This window comes from Dermochelys coriacea, chromosome 2 (assembly GCF_009764565.3).
Source record: "Dermochelys coriacea isolate rDerCor1 chromosome 2, rDerCor1.pri.v4, whole genome shotgun sequence".
In the NCBI taxonomy this organism is placed as follows: Eukaryota; Metazoa; Chordata; order Testudines; family Dermochelyidae; genus Dermochelys; species Dermochelys coriacea.
Window position 1 is genome coordinate 110253247 of NC_050069.1, and position 15618 is coordinate 110268864.

Here is a 15618-nt window from a genome sequence, read left to right on the forward strand (position 1 = left end):
AAGTACTAATTGTTGCTAGAGGTAAATGATTTGCAACTGTACGTGGTGGCTCTTCTATGAAGTATCCCGCATGTAACAACTAATACTGGGCAGAATCAGAAAACATGTAAAGGAGAAGGCATCCAGTTTAGGATCCAAGATTGTTCCAGACAGGCAGGGGTAGGCAGCAGAGAGCACTGGCAGCACTGAAGCAAGATTTTCATGAAGAGGGTATGAGAGAGTGGTATAATGAGAAGCCACTTTTGACAATTTGATCCTAAATGAGTTTCCCAAGGTGGCCACCTAGAACAGTCAGAAGGCAGAGCCAGAACTAGAACCCAGAAATCCTGATGTAGTTGATAACTAGCACTACACTGCCTGTGTGAAAAGAGACCAGAGAGAAAAGGTGCTAAAATATGCTTTGTTTCTTTTTTGATCAGTACTGGTGCCTGTGTCTTGGGGAAAGAAGGGAGCAATCTATTGTTCTGGATCAGTGGACCAAGTTGTAGAAACCAAATCTACAGCTAGAAATCCAATATTTATTCATGCCTGCATAGGAGAATGAGAAGAAATTGGCATATATTCAAGTTAAAGGATTTTTCTCTCACTCTTACTGTTTAGCCAATTATTCATGATGGAAAAAATAGAATATGTTGCAGCACAAATGAAGGCAGTTTATATAATGTTGTTGGCTATTGGAGTGCAGTAGTGAGTCATACTTTGAACTGCATTGGTTTGAAATTGTGATGGAACATGCTGAAAATCTTAGCAGGGCTGGGGAAGTTGGAAAAGAGCCATTCCCCACTCTTAGCAATAGTTTTGTAGCTCAAACATAGCATGTTCAAATTAATTGAGGCAACATGAAAAGTAACTTAAGTGATAAATGTTATGGATTAAAACAGACTTGAAAAATGTAGCCAACAGCGGCTGGTTTAAAGACTGAGCCTATTCATACAGTTTTAATACATTGGGTCCCCAAGCCATGCCCCATTCCTTCAGCAATGTACAAGAATATTAATAATAGGGTTATAAAATAGTATATTTTCCTCAGGCGAGAGATTTCTCATGGAGTGAGGTAAAAAGGAGACTAAGGGAAATAACGAAAGTATGAATACATGAATGAATCTAATCTGCACCCTTCCTATTCCCCATTAGTCCAGTCTCTGCATAGGCTGCCTACCCCCGACACAGTTGGTGTTCTGTCTTCTTCTACTGGTTTGAGCCAGGAGGGCTGTAGTGGGTCAAACCCAGGGATAGGTTTATTTTTTAAAATACTTAAAACAGATAAATAAGGTCCTGCTGCCTGGCTCCTCCTAAAGCCTCTTCCACATAAGGTTTTTTGCCATGCTCATACAACAGGTGTCTCCAGCCAGGTTTTACAACTAGCTGGTGTGGAAAATTGCCTTCCAGGACTTTCATCCTAACACTGGGTCTCCTACAGGAGCCGTCCTGCTGCCTGCAGGACGCTCTGCCTAATGATGCTACTTGCTGACCTTTTATCTGAGAACCAGGTGAGCCTGCAGGCTGTCACCTGATCGCTCACCTGAAACCCATCACCTGGGTGGTAAGTAATTAGTCACTGGTGAGCCTAAACACACCTCCCTTAAACGGACAAAGGCCTGCTTCCCCCCTCCCCCCCCGGCTGGCCAGTTCTTTTGCCATATCTATCATCTGTTCTGTTCTGTTCCCCATTCTGGTTTGTCCTGACTTGGGCCTGGTGGCTACAGCCTCACACTTGCCAATCTGCCTGCCTGGTCTTCTGCTGGTCAGTTTGTGCCACTGCTGTTTGGGTGTGAAGGCCTTGATTTCCCTATCATTAGTTTCCTGCCTGCCCCCTTGGGCTCTGTGGTCCTGGTCTCCAGTTGGCTGGTTTTGCTGTTGTGGTGTTGGACCCTGAAGATCTTAGTTCTAGATCGGCTCTTAGGATCACCTGCTGTTCTCTTCTCAGTTTGATGTTTCAGCCTCCTGGTGCTCTGCTGCTCCCTTCTGCTCTGCTGCTTCCTTCTGCTCTGCTAATCTTGGTTCTGTTGGTCTCCTTCCTGCTCTTCTCTGTCTCCAGGCTCTCATTGGCAACCTACCTCTGCCGGCAGCCTCTTTCTTGTTCTGTTATGGATGGGGATAATGAGGAGAGGCAGAGGAAGTAATAGGATTTGAGGATCACCCCTCCTTGTGCTGTACCCAGGATCTGCCACACTGCATTCCTTAAACCAGTGATACTCAGACTGCGGCCCAGGAGCCACATTCCCATGTGGCCCATGATTTCTTTAATGTGTCTCCTGCATATCTTTGCAGCACATGACACCAAAACACAGTGTGATTTAATTATTAACCAATCAAGATGCTTTTACTATGTTATTAACCAATTAAGTTATGAACTTGTACTAAGTTATTAACTTATTTGCTGTGAGAATTATATATATGGCAGACCTCTGTGGTTCAGAAGCCAAATTAGCAATCAGCAGTACCCAAAAGAGCCACAGTAGTGTGAAATATTTCCCCTCTCATACTGTTTTACTATAGTACTATTCATATTTAATGAAACAATGAATTCACACTACTGTGACTCTTTTGGGTGCTGCTGATTGCCAATTTGGCTCCTGAACCATTGAGGTCTGAGTATCACTGCCTTAAACCATTAGAATGTCAGAATACGGGGTGCCACTAGCCATTCTGCCTAACCTAATTTTACACTCACTCAGGACACAAACCAGAAAGTGGACTTTTCAAACCCTAGTTAAAGAATACTTCCTGTGTGAAAAACTTTGCATAACAGCCTATTTGAGCATGTAAAGCCAAAATAAATTGTCCTCCAAATGTTACTGAAAACAATGTACAGCTACAGTGTACTCTTAAAGCATAATTATATTCTCTCCCTGTTTTCTACAAACTTGCAATATGAGAGTCTGAAGTATTTCTGGGGTGTGTGTGTGTGTGTGTGTGTGTGTATATATATAGAATGGATACTCTCAGCAGTATGTTAAATGTTATCTGACTTCAAACACTTGAATTCTAGGACATAATTTTCCAAAGTGACTAGTAATTTTGAGTGTCTCAATTTTGATTATCATCCCGACGTATTAATTTACCCTCGTTTTTTGTTTTGCCTGTATGAACTGAATGTAAAGTCTTGACTCTGCTTCGGTGGGTAACTGTTCTGTTTGTTTGTATGTTATGTTTAGGTACTCCTTTGTGGTAGCCATGGGATACCTCACATTGTGTCACATTAGCCGAATTTACATATTTAATTATGGTATTCTCACTACAGATTTCTCTGGGTGAGTATCCAGCTCATATACTATGTCTGTTGATAAATTGTATAGTCAATTGCTTGATCACACTTTGGTTCATTATGAAATATATTCAAGAGGCAAATTAACTAATATCACTCAGGTTTATTGATATAAGCCAATAATAATATAGAACAGGAAAAAACTTTCAATACAATACCAGGTTCTGGAAAGCCACCTCATGTAGCATTGTTACATTCACTTTACACAGAAGGTGTGCTTCCCAAATTTACACTTCTAAAGCCATCTTTTTATCCCCTACCCGTTGAAAAGTAAAAGGTACTGTGCACATCATCTGAAACTAGATTTAACCAATCTGCCCTCTACCTTGTTTTTTCAGTATGATGTACCCCTTATCTCATTGTTCTGAACGCATACGCTCGAGGTATCAAGGGGCGTGAAGGAACCTCTTAGGTTTATGCCAGGGTAGAATATTCATATGTGTTGTCCTTTTCCTTTGGGACATTTCAGTATTGGCTTGTGAGAATAACTCCCTACCTGTTAATATGGTAAAATACTCATATGTCCCGACCCAGACTGTTTTCCTATCTCCTTTAAGCCAAAGCTTACTTCAACTAATGCATGGTCTTATGGGATACCTGACATGGGAGGACAGAATTGTAGGGAGAGTATAATACATTCAGTTAACATAACTTCCCAATACTTATATTAACACAAAGCCTACCATATATATATTGGCTAATAATTATTATAATTAAATTATTTTAGGACTGTAATTTAATACAATTAAAAGAATGCCACAAAGGGTTGTTTTGCAATCTTGTTTACTTAATCTTTCAAGAAGTACTTGTTCAAAGTAAATAATGCATGATGTTAGAGTGACTCAGTATTTCCATTAGCCAGTGAGGTGTACCTGTGTGTGCTCTTGCACAACAGCACCTTGCCAGAGGTGGGGAGGGTCTGCTTATCTGCTTCTCCACCTTGAGTGGGGTTGGGGAGTAAGTTCCAAAGTTACTCTTTGGTGGTATAGTGGGTCTCAGGTTATCTTCCTATCTGCCAATCCCTCAGTGTCCAAGGAAGCAGCAAGCCAAGTTGGTCCAAGCTGCTTCTTCCTTAAGTTTGTCTGGTTGGGTGGGATAGACTGTTGCTCTCTTTATTCCTTTCTTGATAGTGCAACAGACCAGTCCCGGTGGCCCCAAGCCTTCTCTTTCCTCATTCTGATTCTACTCTAGAGGAGTTGGTCCTTGGATTATCCCAAAGCCCTTTCTTGCCAAGCTGGGAAAACAATATGAGAGGAGCCTTCTGCCTAGGGTGACCAGATGCTAAATACAACATATCGGGACTGCTGCAGGGGGAGCACCTTTTCAATTGTTATACTCACCTGGCACGTTCAGCGGCAGGAAATAAATCTTGCAGCCGAAGAAAGAAGTACCCGCCGCTGAAGTCTGTCGGCGACTGAAGGACTTGCCGCCGAAAACCCGGATGTGCCAGGTGAGTGTAACAATTAAAAAGCCGCACCCCCTGCCTATCACTGCCACCTAAGGGGGAAAAAAAAAAAGACATGCCCGAAACAAAATATCGGGACAAATGGCGTCCTGACCGTACTTCAGTCAGGACACGGGACAAACTGCTTAATATCGGGACAGTCCCGATTTTATGAGGACATCTGGTCACCCTCCATCTGCCCCTCTCCCTCTGAAAGGGAGAGAGCTTCCAGAATAGCCGTAGCTGGTTGTTTGTTCCAGCTTTAAAGGGCCAGCTACCAGCAAAGCTGTTTATCCCATTTTTGAAAGAGTGAAACATGCATGTTTTATTATAAGTCCTTTTCTGAATGCTTTGCTTTGGCATTTATAAACTGTTCTTAGGATTATTTAGGTTTTTTAACTCTTTCTTACCCCAATTACATATTTTTTTCCTTCTTCTTTACGCTAAGAGGATTATGCTGGTGAGTTGATTTTTGGTGTTTTTTAATATTTTGTAAGAATGGTACTACTAATAATACAGCATTTTCTTTTATAGCATACGTAGATTGTCAGTGCAGTAGTATTGTAGTTTTTACCAGAAATGGATTAGTTTAAAAAGAAAAAATCAAAGGAATATGATAGCTCAGGAGGCTGATAATGGGCATGGGACCCAATCCAGCAAACCACTCAAACGTGTGCCTAACTTTGTGCACGTGAACAGTATGATTGAAGTCAGTGTGACTACTCATGTACATTAAATTATGCACAAGCTTAAATCCTTTGCTGGACTGGGGCCAGGGTGCTTCTCATTTTTTTTGGTTATGGATTTGAGTTCAACCAGTTTGTTAAAGCAAAAAACACTACCATTTGAAGAATATTCATTGAAGGCCTGTGGGTAACACAGGTGCCTTATGTGAAATGCTAGGAGCCTCTGCACTATTCCTAGTGGAAAAATTCACAGCACAAAAATCATCATAAAATTGGCACCAATTATCACCCTTATTAATAGTCTCATATGAGAGGCAATTGGCTTGGAGACTGACCCACCTTTTCACCCTGAAAGGTGGTGTTTTCCATGTGTAAGTCAGGGCTTTTTGGCTGACAGATACACAACCTTGCACTTTTTACTGCATGTGCCATATTTCTGCTATAGATAAATGGAGCACTTCATTCTCCAGGGCTGTTGGGCTAAAACATTTAATCAACACTAACTTTACTCCAAAGGAAAAAGTGGCAGCGTTTCTAGCAAACCACCCTAAAAATTAACATAATCAAATGTGAAATCTAGAAAAGCTTTATAAGCAATTTTTTAGCAATGAGCATCACTGAAGGCAGTGATTTATCTTTTAATGCTTAATGCTTGGCTGTGTTTTCTTTCCTCCTGGTGGTTTTATTTCAGTCCCCAAAGTTAGCAACAATGGTAGAATAGCCAATTTGTAAAAAGAAAATATATTTGACAATGGAAACTGACCTAGATGTATGCTTTTACTGTTATATCAATGAAGAACAAAGTACATAAGTATTAAGCACTCCAAAAAGTTAGATGGAAACATTTGTTTTCCTTGGAAATATATAAAGAAAATTCTTTTTTGGCATTGGAAGTGATGGGATGACAGTTTTGGGGACTGAAGTCCTCTATGAATCCACAGACCAGGTACAACATGGGTAGTAGCAATCAGTGCAAGACATGGCTCTGCCAATAAGCCTCTGTTCTGTAGTGTGAAGATAGCACTCTTTTCATTCACTCCACACTCATTCATTGCTTGACTACTCTGCTTAGTATTTGTGCACTTGAAACTGGACACCCCTAACTGATTACACATAAACTGATAAAGAACCGGGGTGGTAACTACCAACCAGCTTAAATTCAAACCAATGAATCAGAGTTGAAAAGCTTGATATCCCATTAATATCCCACGCACTTCCCTCAGAAAGAAACATTTTTCTGAATGAAAACTTTCAACGGTAAAGAATAGTTATGTAATGACGCCACCAACTGAACATATTGTTTAGAATTGGGGATGGGTGAAGTAAGTGGTTCTGATTTTAAGTTAGGAAATGACTTGAATTTCTTCCTAAATATGAAACAAACTGGAAACTGATTTGAGGTGTATAAATTTCAGCTTTGTATCTTATTCTGCATGCTATCGCACTTCCTGGTTTCTGTTGAAAACAGAAGTAACAAAATACAGCAAGAGATGCTGATATGGAGTTTCTAGTACAATAATAAAAAACTTAGATAATCTGGATAATCTTATGAGAGCCTGTCAAGGTTCCTTCCCCACTCTGAACTCTAGGGCACAGATATGGGGACTTGCATGAAAGACCCCCTTAGCTTATTCTTACCAGCTTAGGTTAAAAACTTCCCCAGTACAAACTTTTTGCCTTTTCCTTGAACCGTATGCTGCCACCACCAAGCGTTTTAAACAAAGAACAGTGAAAGAGCCCACTTGGAGACATCTTCCCCCAAAATTTTCCCCCAAGCCCTACATCCCCTTTCCTGGGAAAGGCTTGATAAGGATCCTCACGAATTTGTACAGTGAACCCAGACCCAAACCCTTGGATCTTAAGAACAATGAAAAATCAATCAGGTTCTTAAAAGAATAATTTTAATTAAAGAAAAGGTAAAAGAATCACCTCTGTAAAATCAGGATGGTAAATACCTTACAGGGTAATCAGATTCAAAACATAGAAAATCCCTTTAGGCAAAACCTTAAGTTACAAAAAGACACAAAAACAGGAATATGCATTCCCTCCAGCACAGCTTATTTTATCAGCCATTAAACAAAAGGAAATCTAATGCATTTCTAGCTAGATTACTTACTAACTTAACAGGAATTGTATGGCTGCATTCCTGATCTGTTCCCAGAAAAGCATCACACAGACAGACGAACCCTTTGTTCCCCCTGCTCCAGATTTGAAAGAATCTTGTCCCCTCATTGATCATTTTGGGTCAGATGCCAGAGAGGTTATCTTAGCTTCTTAACCCTTTACAGGTGAAAGGGTTTTGCCTATGGCCAGGAGGGATTTTATAGCACTGTATACAGAAAGGTGGTTACTCTTCCCTTTATTTTTATGACAGAGCTCTTGATCGTGTGAAGTTTTCCACAATGATGTCCAGACCAAGGAAATAAAATTCACAACAAGTATCAAAATTATTAGAAATAAATCATAGCATGGGGAAATTAAGTTTCTGTTTCTCTTGTCTGGTTTTAGTGATAGTGTTGGTGTTTTATTTTGTATGATATTCACAGATTAGGCATTGTGGGATAATATCCTTTAGTTTGCAGCCACAAAGCATGAGAAGCTCTTTTTAGTCACAGTTAACAGAGCTCAAATGATCTGGGGTTTGGGAATAAATGGCTTTATTTAAATGTCTTTTTTTTAGGTTTCCTCTGTAAATGTAAGTATCATCTGTAGGTTTTATTTCCATAGAATATTGTGATTTTCTTTTAAAGTCTACCTACTTCTTCGCCCCTTTTCAATAAACTGTGTCAACATTTTGTCAACATTTTGAACAAAACAATAGGTTCTGACCTTGGCTTGTGAGTATACAGTTGATTTTATTAAGGTCTATTTTTGTGCACCCCCCTGCAGCCTTCTCAAACTGAGTCACATTTTTACTACTTATATGTCAGAAACGTTTGACCTTGCATGACATGGGCACCATGTTTGACAGACTAATTTCGTCAACATTTTTGTGCCATTTGTAATTAGATCTTACCTGAAAGCTAAAAAAAATAAAATAAAATAGCAATTTATTCCTTCGGTATTGCCACTCCTAAGTGCTCAAAAATCCTGAGTCTGACTTAGTAATCATGGGATTTTAAAAGTAAGCTTTTGGTTCTTTTTATTTTAGCTCTGTTCATGACCTTGGAGGACTCATGTTTTCAAGCTTTTCTCTACAATCAGTAGGGCTCGGAGCTTATTTTAAAAACCAAACAAACAACAATAGCTGAGGTTCTCATATAATCACATGATTCAGGGAGCTGGGGTGTAAAAAAAAATCAAATATCGTAACACCTGAAATAAAATCCTGAGAGTTGGCAACGCTTCTTTTTAATACTTCAGATATCCAAATCAGATGTCTAACTTGGCAACTAATCACGCACAGTGGAGGCTGACAGATATTATGCACAATGTGCTGGAATTACCTGCAAAGCTGATCTTCAAGGACATATTGAAAGAGCTCTTATGTGTCAAGAGTGAGAGACTGCTGATCTCTGCTGTACTGTCTATTTTATTTTATTACTAGGCTTGAAATCTCAATAACCAGCATCTCCTGACTCAGCATTTCAGTTTTAAAGCAGAGAACTTTACAGATACGGCTAGATTCTCGCTGGAAAGTATTAAGGGAGACTATGCTAGGCTGGGGAAGACGCTTAAGGAAATTGAGGCTCAGGTGATCTTTAGCGGGATCCTTCCTGTTCCTAGAGAAGGGCAACAAAGGTGTGACAAGATTATGACTGTCAACAGATGGCTTAGGCAGTGGTGCTATAAGGAGGGCTTTGGGATGTATGGCCACTGGGAGGCATTCACGGACAGAGGACAGTTCTCTCGGGATGGACTTCATCTGAGTAGGGAAGGAAATAGACTTCTAGGATCGAGGCTGGCACAACTGATAAAGAGAGCTTTAAACTAGGAATTTGGGGGAGATGGATGGGAGATGTCCAGGAAATTTCCACGCCAGATTTTAGCATTGAGAGGGAAGAAGACGAAGTAAGAAAGGATACAGCCGTGGGTAGGAGAATGTATATAAGGAGCGAGGGCAGCGTGGATACTAGTCTAATAGGTTATACTGGCTGTAGAATGACTGTGTCTAATAGGGTAGAGCGAGGCCAAACAGCAAAAATTAAGATGTTTATACACCAATGCGAGGAGCCTAGGTAACAAAATGGAGGAACTAGAGCTACTGGTGCAGGACGTGAAACCAGATATTCTAAGGATAACAGAAACATGGTGGAATAGTAATCATGACTGGACTACAGGTATTGAAGGGTATGTGCTGTTTAGGAAAGACAGAAACAAAGGTAAAGGGGGTGGAGTAGCATTGTATATCAATGATGAGGTAGAATGTAAAGAAATAAGAAGCGATGCAATGGATAAGACAGAGTCCGTGTGGGCAAAAATTACATTGGGGAAGAAAACTAGTAAAGCCTCTCCTACGATAGTGCTTAGGGTGTGCTATAGACCTCCGGGATCTAATTTGGATATGGATAGAGCCCTTTTTAATGTTTTTAATAAAGTAAATACTAATGGAAACTGCGTGATCATGGGAGACTTTAACTTCCCAGATATAGACTGGAGGACCAGTGCTAGTAATAATAATAGGGCTCAGATTTTCCTAGATGCGATAGCTGATGGATTCCTTCATCAAGTAGTTGCTGAACCGACTAGAGGGGATGCCATTTTAGATTTAATTTTGGTGAGTAGCGAGGACCTCATAGAAGAAATGGTTGTAGGGGACAATCTTGGCTCAAGTGATCATGAGCTAATTCAGTTCAAACTAAATGGAAGGATTATCAAAAATAAACCTGCAACTAGGGTTTTTGATTTCAAAAGGGCTGACTTTCAAAAATTAAGGAAATTAGATAGGGAAGTGGATTGGACTGAAGAACTTATGGATCTAAAGGTAGAGGAGGCCTGGGATTACTTTAAATCAAAACTGCAGAAGCTATCGGAAGCCTGTATCCCAAGAAAGGGGAAAAAATTCATAGGCAGGAGTTGTAGACCAAGCTGGATGAGCAAGCATCTCAGAGAGGTGATTAAGAAGAAGCAGAAAGCATACAGGGAGTGGAAGACAGGAGGGATCAGCAAGGAAAGCTACCTAATTGAGGTCAGAACATGTAGGGATAAAGTGAGACAGGCTAAAAGTCGAGTAGAGTTGGACCTTGCAAAGGGAATTAAAACCAATAGTAAAAGGTTCTATAGCCATATAAATAAGAAGAAAACTAAGAAAAAAGAAGTGGGGCCGCTTAACACTGAGGATGGAGTAGAGGTTAAAGATAATCTAGGCATAGCCCAATATCTAAACAAATACTTTGCCTCAGTCTTTAATAAGGCTAAAGAGGATCTTAGGGATAATGGTAGCATGACAAATGGGAATGAGGATATAGAGGTAGATATTACCATATTTGAGGTAGAAGCAAAATTGAAACAGCTTAATGGGACTAAATCAGGGGGCCCAGATAATCTTCATCCAAGAATATTAAAAGAATTGGCACCTGAAATTGCAAGCCCATTAGCAAGAATTTTTAATGAATCTGTAAACTCAGGAGTAGTACTGAATGATTGGAGAATTGCTAATATAGTTCCTATTTTTAAGAAAGGAAAAAAAAGTGATCTGGGTAACTACAGGCCAGTTAGTTTGACATCTGTAGTATGCAAGGTCCTGGAAAAAATTTTGAAGGAGAAATTAGTTAAGGACATTGAAGTCAATGGTAAATGGGACAAAATACAGCATGGTTTTACAAAAGGTAGATCGTGCCAAACCAACCTAATCTCCTTTTTTGAAAAGATAACAGATTTTTTAGATAAAGGAAATGCAGTGGATCTAATTTACCTAGATTTCAGTAAGGCATTTGATACCATGCCACATGGGGAATTATTAGTTAAATTGGAGAAGATGGGGATCAATATGAACATCAAAAGGTGGATAAGGAATTGGTTAAAGGGGAGACTGCAACGGGTCCTACTGAAAGGCGAACTGTCAGGTTGGAGGGAGGTTACCAGTGGAGTTCCTCAGGGATCGGTTTTGGGACCAATCTTATTTAATCTTTTTATTACTGACCTTGGCGCAAAAAGTGGGAGTGTGCTAATAAAGTTTGCAGATGATACAAAGCTGGGAGGTATTGCCAATTCAGAGAAGGATCGGGATATTATACAGGAGGATCTGGATGACCTTGTAAACTGGAGTAATAGTAATAGGATGAAATTTAATAGTGAGAAGTGTAAGGTTATGCATTTAGAGATTAATAACAAGAATTTTAGTTATAAGTTGGGGACGCATCAATTAGAAGTAACGGAAGAGGAGAAGGACCTTGGAGTATTGGTTGATCATAGGATGACTATGAGCTGCCAATGTGATATGGCTGTGAAAAAAGCTAATGCAGTTTCGGGATGCATCAGGAGAGGCATTTCCAGTAGGGATAAGGAGGTTTTAGTACCGTTATACAAGGCACTGGTGAGACCTCACCTAGAATACTGTGTGCAGTTCTGGTCTCCCATGTTTAAAAAGGATGAATTCAAACTGGAGCAGGTACAGAGAAGGGCTACTAGGATGATCCGAGGAATGGAAAACTTGTCTTATGAAAGGAGACTTAAGGAGCTTGGCTTGTTTAGCCTAACTAAAAGAAGGTTGAGGGGAGATATGATTGCTCTCTATAAATATATCAGAGGGATAAATACAGGAGAGGGAGAGGAATTATTTCAGCTCAGCACCAATGTGGACACAAGAACAAATGGGTATAAACTGGCCACCAGGAAGTTTAGACTTGAAATCAGACGAAGGTTTTTAACCATCAGAGGAGTGAAGTTTTGGAATAGCCTTCCAAGGGAAGCAGTGGGGGCAAAAGATCTAACTGGTTTTAAGATTCTACTTGATAAGTTTATGGAGGAGATGGTATGATGGGATAATGGGATTTTGGTAAGTAATTGATCTTTAAATATTCAGGGTAAATAGGCCAAATCCCCTGAGATGGGATATTAGATGGATGGGATCCGAGTTACCCAGGAAAGAATTTTCTGTAATATCTGGCTGGTGAATCTTGCCCATATGCTCAGGGTTTAGCTGATTGCCATATTTGGGGTTGGGAAGGAATTTTCCTCCAGGGCAGATTGGAGAGGCCCTGGAGGTTTTTCGCCTTCCTCTGTAGCATGGGGCATGGTTGACTTGAGGGAGGCTTCTCTGCTCCTTGAAATCTTTGAACCATGATTTAAGGACTTCAATAGCTCAGACATGGGTGAGGTTTTTCATAGGAGTGGGTGGGTGAGATTCTGTGGCCTGCACTGTGCAGGAGGTCGGACTAGATGATCAGAATGGTCCCTTCTGACCTTAGTATCTATGAAACTATTTTAGGTGGGAGGAAGGTATGTCCAGGTGTTATAGTGGACCCCATATAACACAGAAGTTGCATAACGTGCTGCCGTGTGCCAAGTTAGGCATCTCATTAGGGATTTCTCATTCTGTGAACTGAGTGGCAATCTATGTGGTACCCCTCACCAGGATGTGCACCATATGGATTCAAAGGTTGGAAGCCAGAAGGGTTTTGCATATGGTATAGGTGAAGCACTTGGATTTCAGGGCACAAAGTGAAACATGCCAAGTTTTCAGTTACTCTGTATTAGCTGTAAATTTCCTAAGCTGACATCAAGATGAAGTCGGTGGCTGCAGGGGGTGGGGGGGGGGGGGCAGAGGGACCTGTTCATACTACTTTTACAGCTGGAGGAGAGATTACAGTACCAGGCACTAAAGAATTATGGACATGTGTTTTCACATGTAAGTATGAGAAAGGCTGATATCCCATAAGAGCCCACAATGATTGATTCTTTTCTTGGCTGGGACAGCATATAGGCAGATTTCTGCTTAGGGGACATTGCAAGACAGTTTTCCACCTTCCTGAGGAAGGTTACAGAATAGACTAGACAATTTGAAAAGGAGGACTTGTAGCACCTTAGAGACTAACAAATCTATTTGAGCATAAGCTTTCGTGAGCTACAGCTCACTTCATCGGATGCATTTGGTGGAAATTACAGTGGGGAGATTTATATACACACACAGAGAACATGAAACAATGGGTTTTAAGGTGCTACAAGTACTCCTTTTCTTTTTGCGAATACAGACTAACATGGCTGCTACTCTGAAACTAGACAATTTGAGAATTTGTTTGAATATTGGAGACTTTAGATGAGCTGTTATTCTATGCCCCTGTTTTCCCTCTCTAGCATCCTTAATTCCCTCTCTTGCTGACATTGTATATTAAGCATATTGAACCCAGGAGGAAAATAAAGACTCCTACTTGTTTTTCAAAAGTGGCTTTGTGTGATACCTTGTATTTTTCTGCATCAGGAGTGTCATTTCTGTCAATCTTTCTGTCTTATTTAGAGTTCAAATTTGGGAAGGAAGGGAGAGAATGTTAGTTTTTTCAGATTAAATTGTATGCAAGATTTAAGAATTATACTTGGTTGCTAGATATTATGATGAGTACTCTATAAATACCTACTATAGATATAAATAATTATTCTTTTTTCTCTACATTCATGTATCATAGTAATGTTCTAATGCAGGCTGTTTTTGTGCATGACCTTCTAATCAGTCCGTCTGAATTGTTTGCATTTCAGTGCTCAATAGCTTACAGCAGTACAGCTCACTGGCTTACAATTTTCAGATGCGGGTGCCTATCTGCAGGCAATTAAAGGGACATCAGTTTGGCTTTGATTCTCTGGTTTAAAGTTGCTTACTTAAACATTAGCATAAAACACATCAGTTTTGTCATTAGCAAGAATCATGCCTGACAAAAGTTTACTTTTAAAAGGAAAAATTGCTGCTGAACCAATGTGAACAATTGGCAGAGTTCACACATAAAATGAAAGGCCCAGTAAAATGAAATCGCAGTAGAAATCTACATGATTGTAGAACTGCTTCTTCATTGCAAATCACTGCCTCTCCTAAGGAGGTGGGTTTTTTTTTTTTTTTTTTTTTTTTGAAGAAGTCTGCTGCTTTGTCTGCTTAAAGCCCTGCGATTTCCATATATTTGAAAGGAACATATAGCTAACGACATAAAGGGTAACAAGAAAATATTCCACAATACATTAGAAGCAAGAGGAAGACCAAGGACAGGGTAGGACCGTTACTCAATAAGGGGAAAAAAATAATAACAGAAAATGTGGAAATGGCAGAGGTGCTTAATGACTTCTTTGTTTCAGTTTTCACCAAGAAGGTTGGTGGTGATTGGACATCTAACATAGTGAATGCCAGTGAAAATGAGGTAGGATCAGAGGCTAAAATAGGAACAGAACAAGTTAAAAATTACTTAGACAAATCAGATGTCTTCAAGTCACCAGAGCCTGATAAAATACATCCTAGAATACTCAAGGAGCTGACTGAGGAGATATCTGAGCTATTAGCAATTATCTTTGAAAAGTCATAGAAGACAGGAGAGATTCCAGAAGACTGGAAAAGGGTGAATATAGTGCCAATCTATAAAAAGGGAAATGAGGACAACCCAGGGAATTAGACCAATCATCTTAAGTTCTCTACCTGGAAAGATAATGGAGCAAACAATTAAGCAATCAATTTGCAAACATCTAGAAGATAATAAGGTGATAAGTAACAGTCAGCATGGATTTGTCAAGTACAAATCGTGTCAAACCAACCTGATCGTTTTCTTTGACAGGGTAACAAGCTTTCTGAATAGGGGGGAAGTGGTAGACGTGGTATATATTGGCTTTAGTAAAGCTTTTGATACTGTCTCACATGAACTTCTTATAAACAAACTACGGAATTACAACCTAGATGGAGCTACTATAAGATGGGTGCAAAACTGGTTGGAAAACCGTTCCCAGCATCAGTGCAAGTAGGGCGGTACGCTCCAGTACACCGTACTAGCAAGCTAATTATGACCAGTATAGCGTACCGGAAAGACACAGCAGCAGCTGGGGATCAGGGCTGGGGGTTCTGCTCCTTTTCCCGCTGCCCCTACCAGCATGGAAAGGAGCAGAATTCCCAGCCCCGCCTCCTGCCCTTCCACGGAGCTGTGGTACACTCTGTCTGTGTACCACAGCAGCAGCCCTGCTGGAAGAGAGGGCTGGGGGGTGGGGCTGGGGCTGGGAGTTCTGCTCCTTTCCCCGCTGAGAGAGGCAACAGCAGGGAAAGAAGCAGAATGCTGACAGCTCCTCTGGCAGCTGTACTGCCCCCTCCCCGGCCCTGT

General features: G+C 40.5%; 1 protein-coding gene across 3 annotated transcripts in view; it reads left to right on the plus strand.

Moving 5' to 3' along the window:
• The window catches only part of MBOAT1 (membrane bound O-acyltransferase domain containing 1), an 80708-nt gene that overhangs the window by 33258 nt on the left and 31832 nt on the right, over positions 1-15618 (plus strand). The window contains exons 4-5 of one of the 3 annotated variants that reach the window (XM_038390353.2): positions 3159-3254; positions 5161-5172. The exons of 1 other annotated variant lie outside the window; for it this stretch is intronic. In XM_038390353.2, coding sequence (XP_038246281.1) covers positions 3159-3254; positions 5161-5172 — 108 coding nt within the window. The remainder of the gene's footprint in view (positions 1-3158; positions 3255-5160; positions 5173-15618) is intronic. One more of the 3 variants, XM_038390354.2, reaches the window with a different exon arrangement.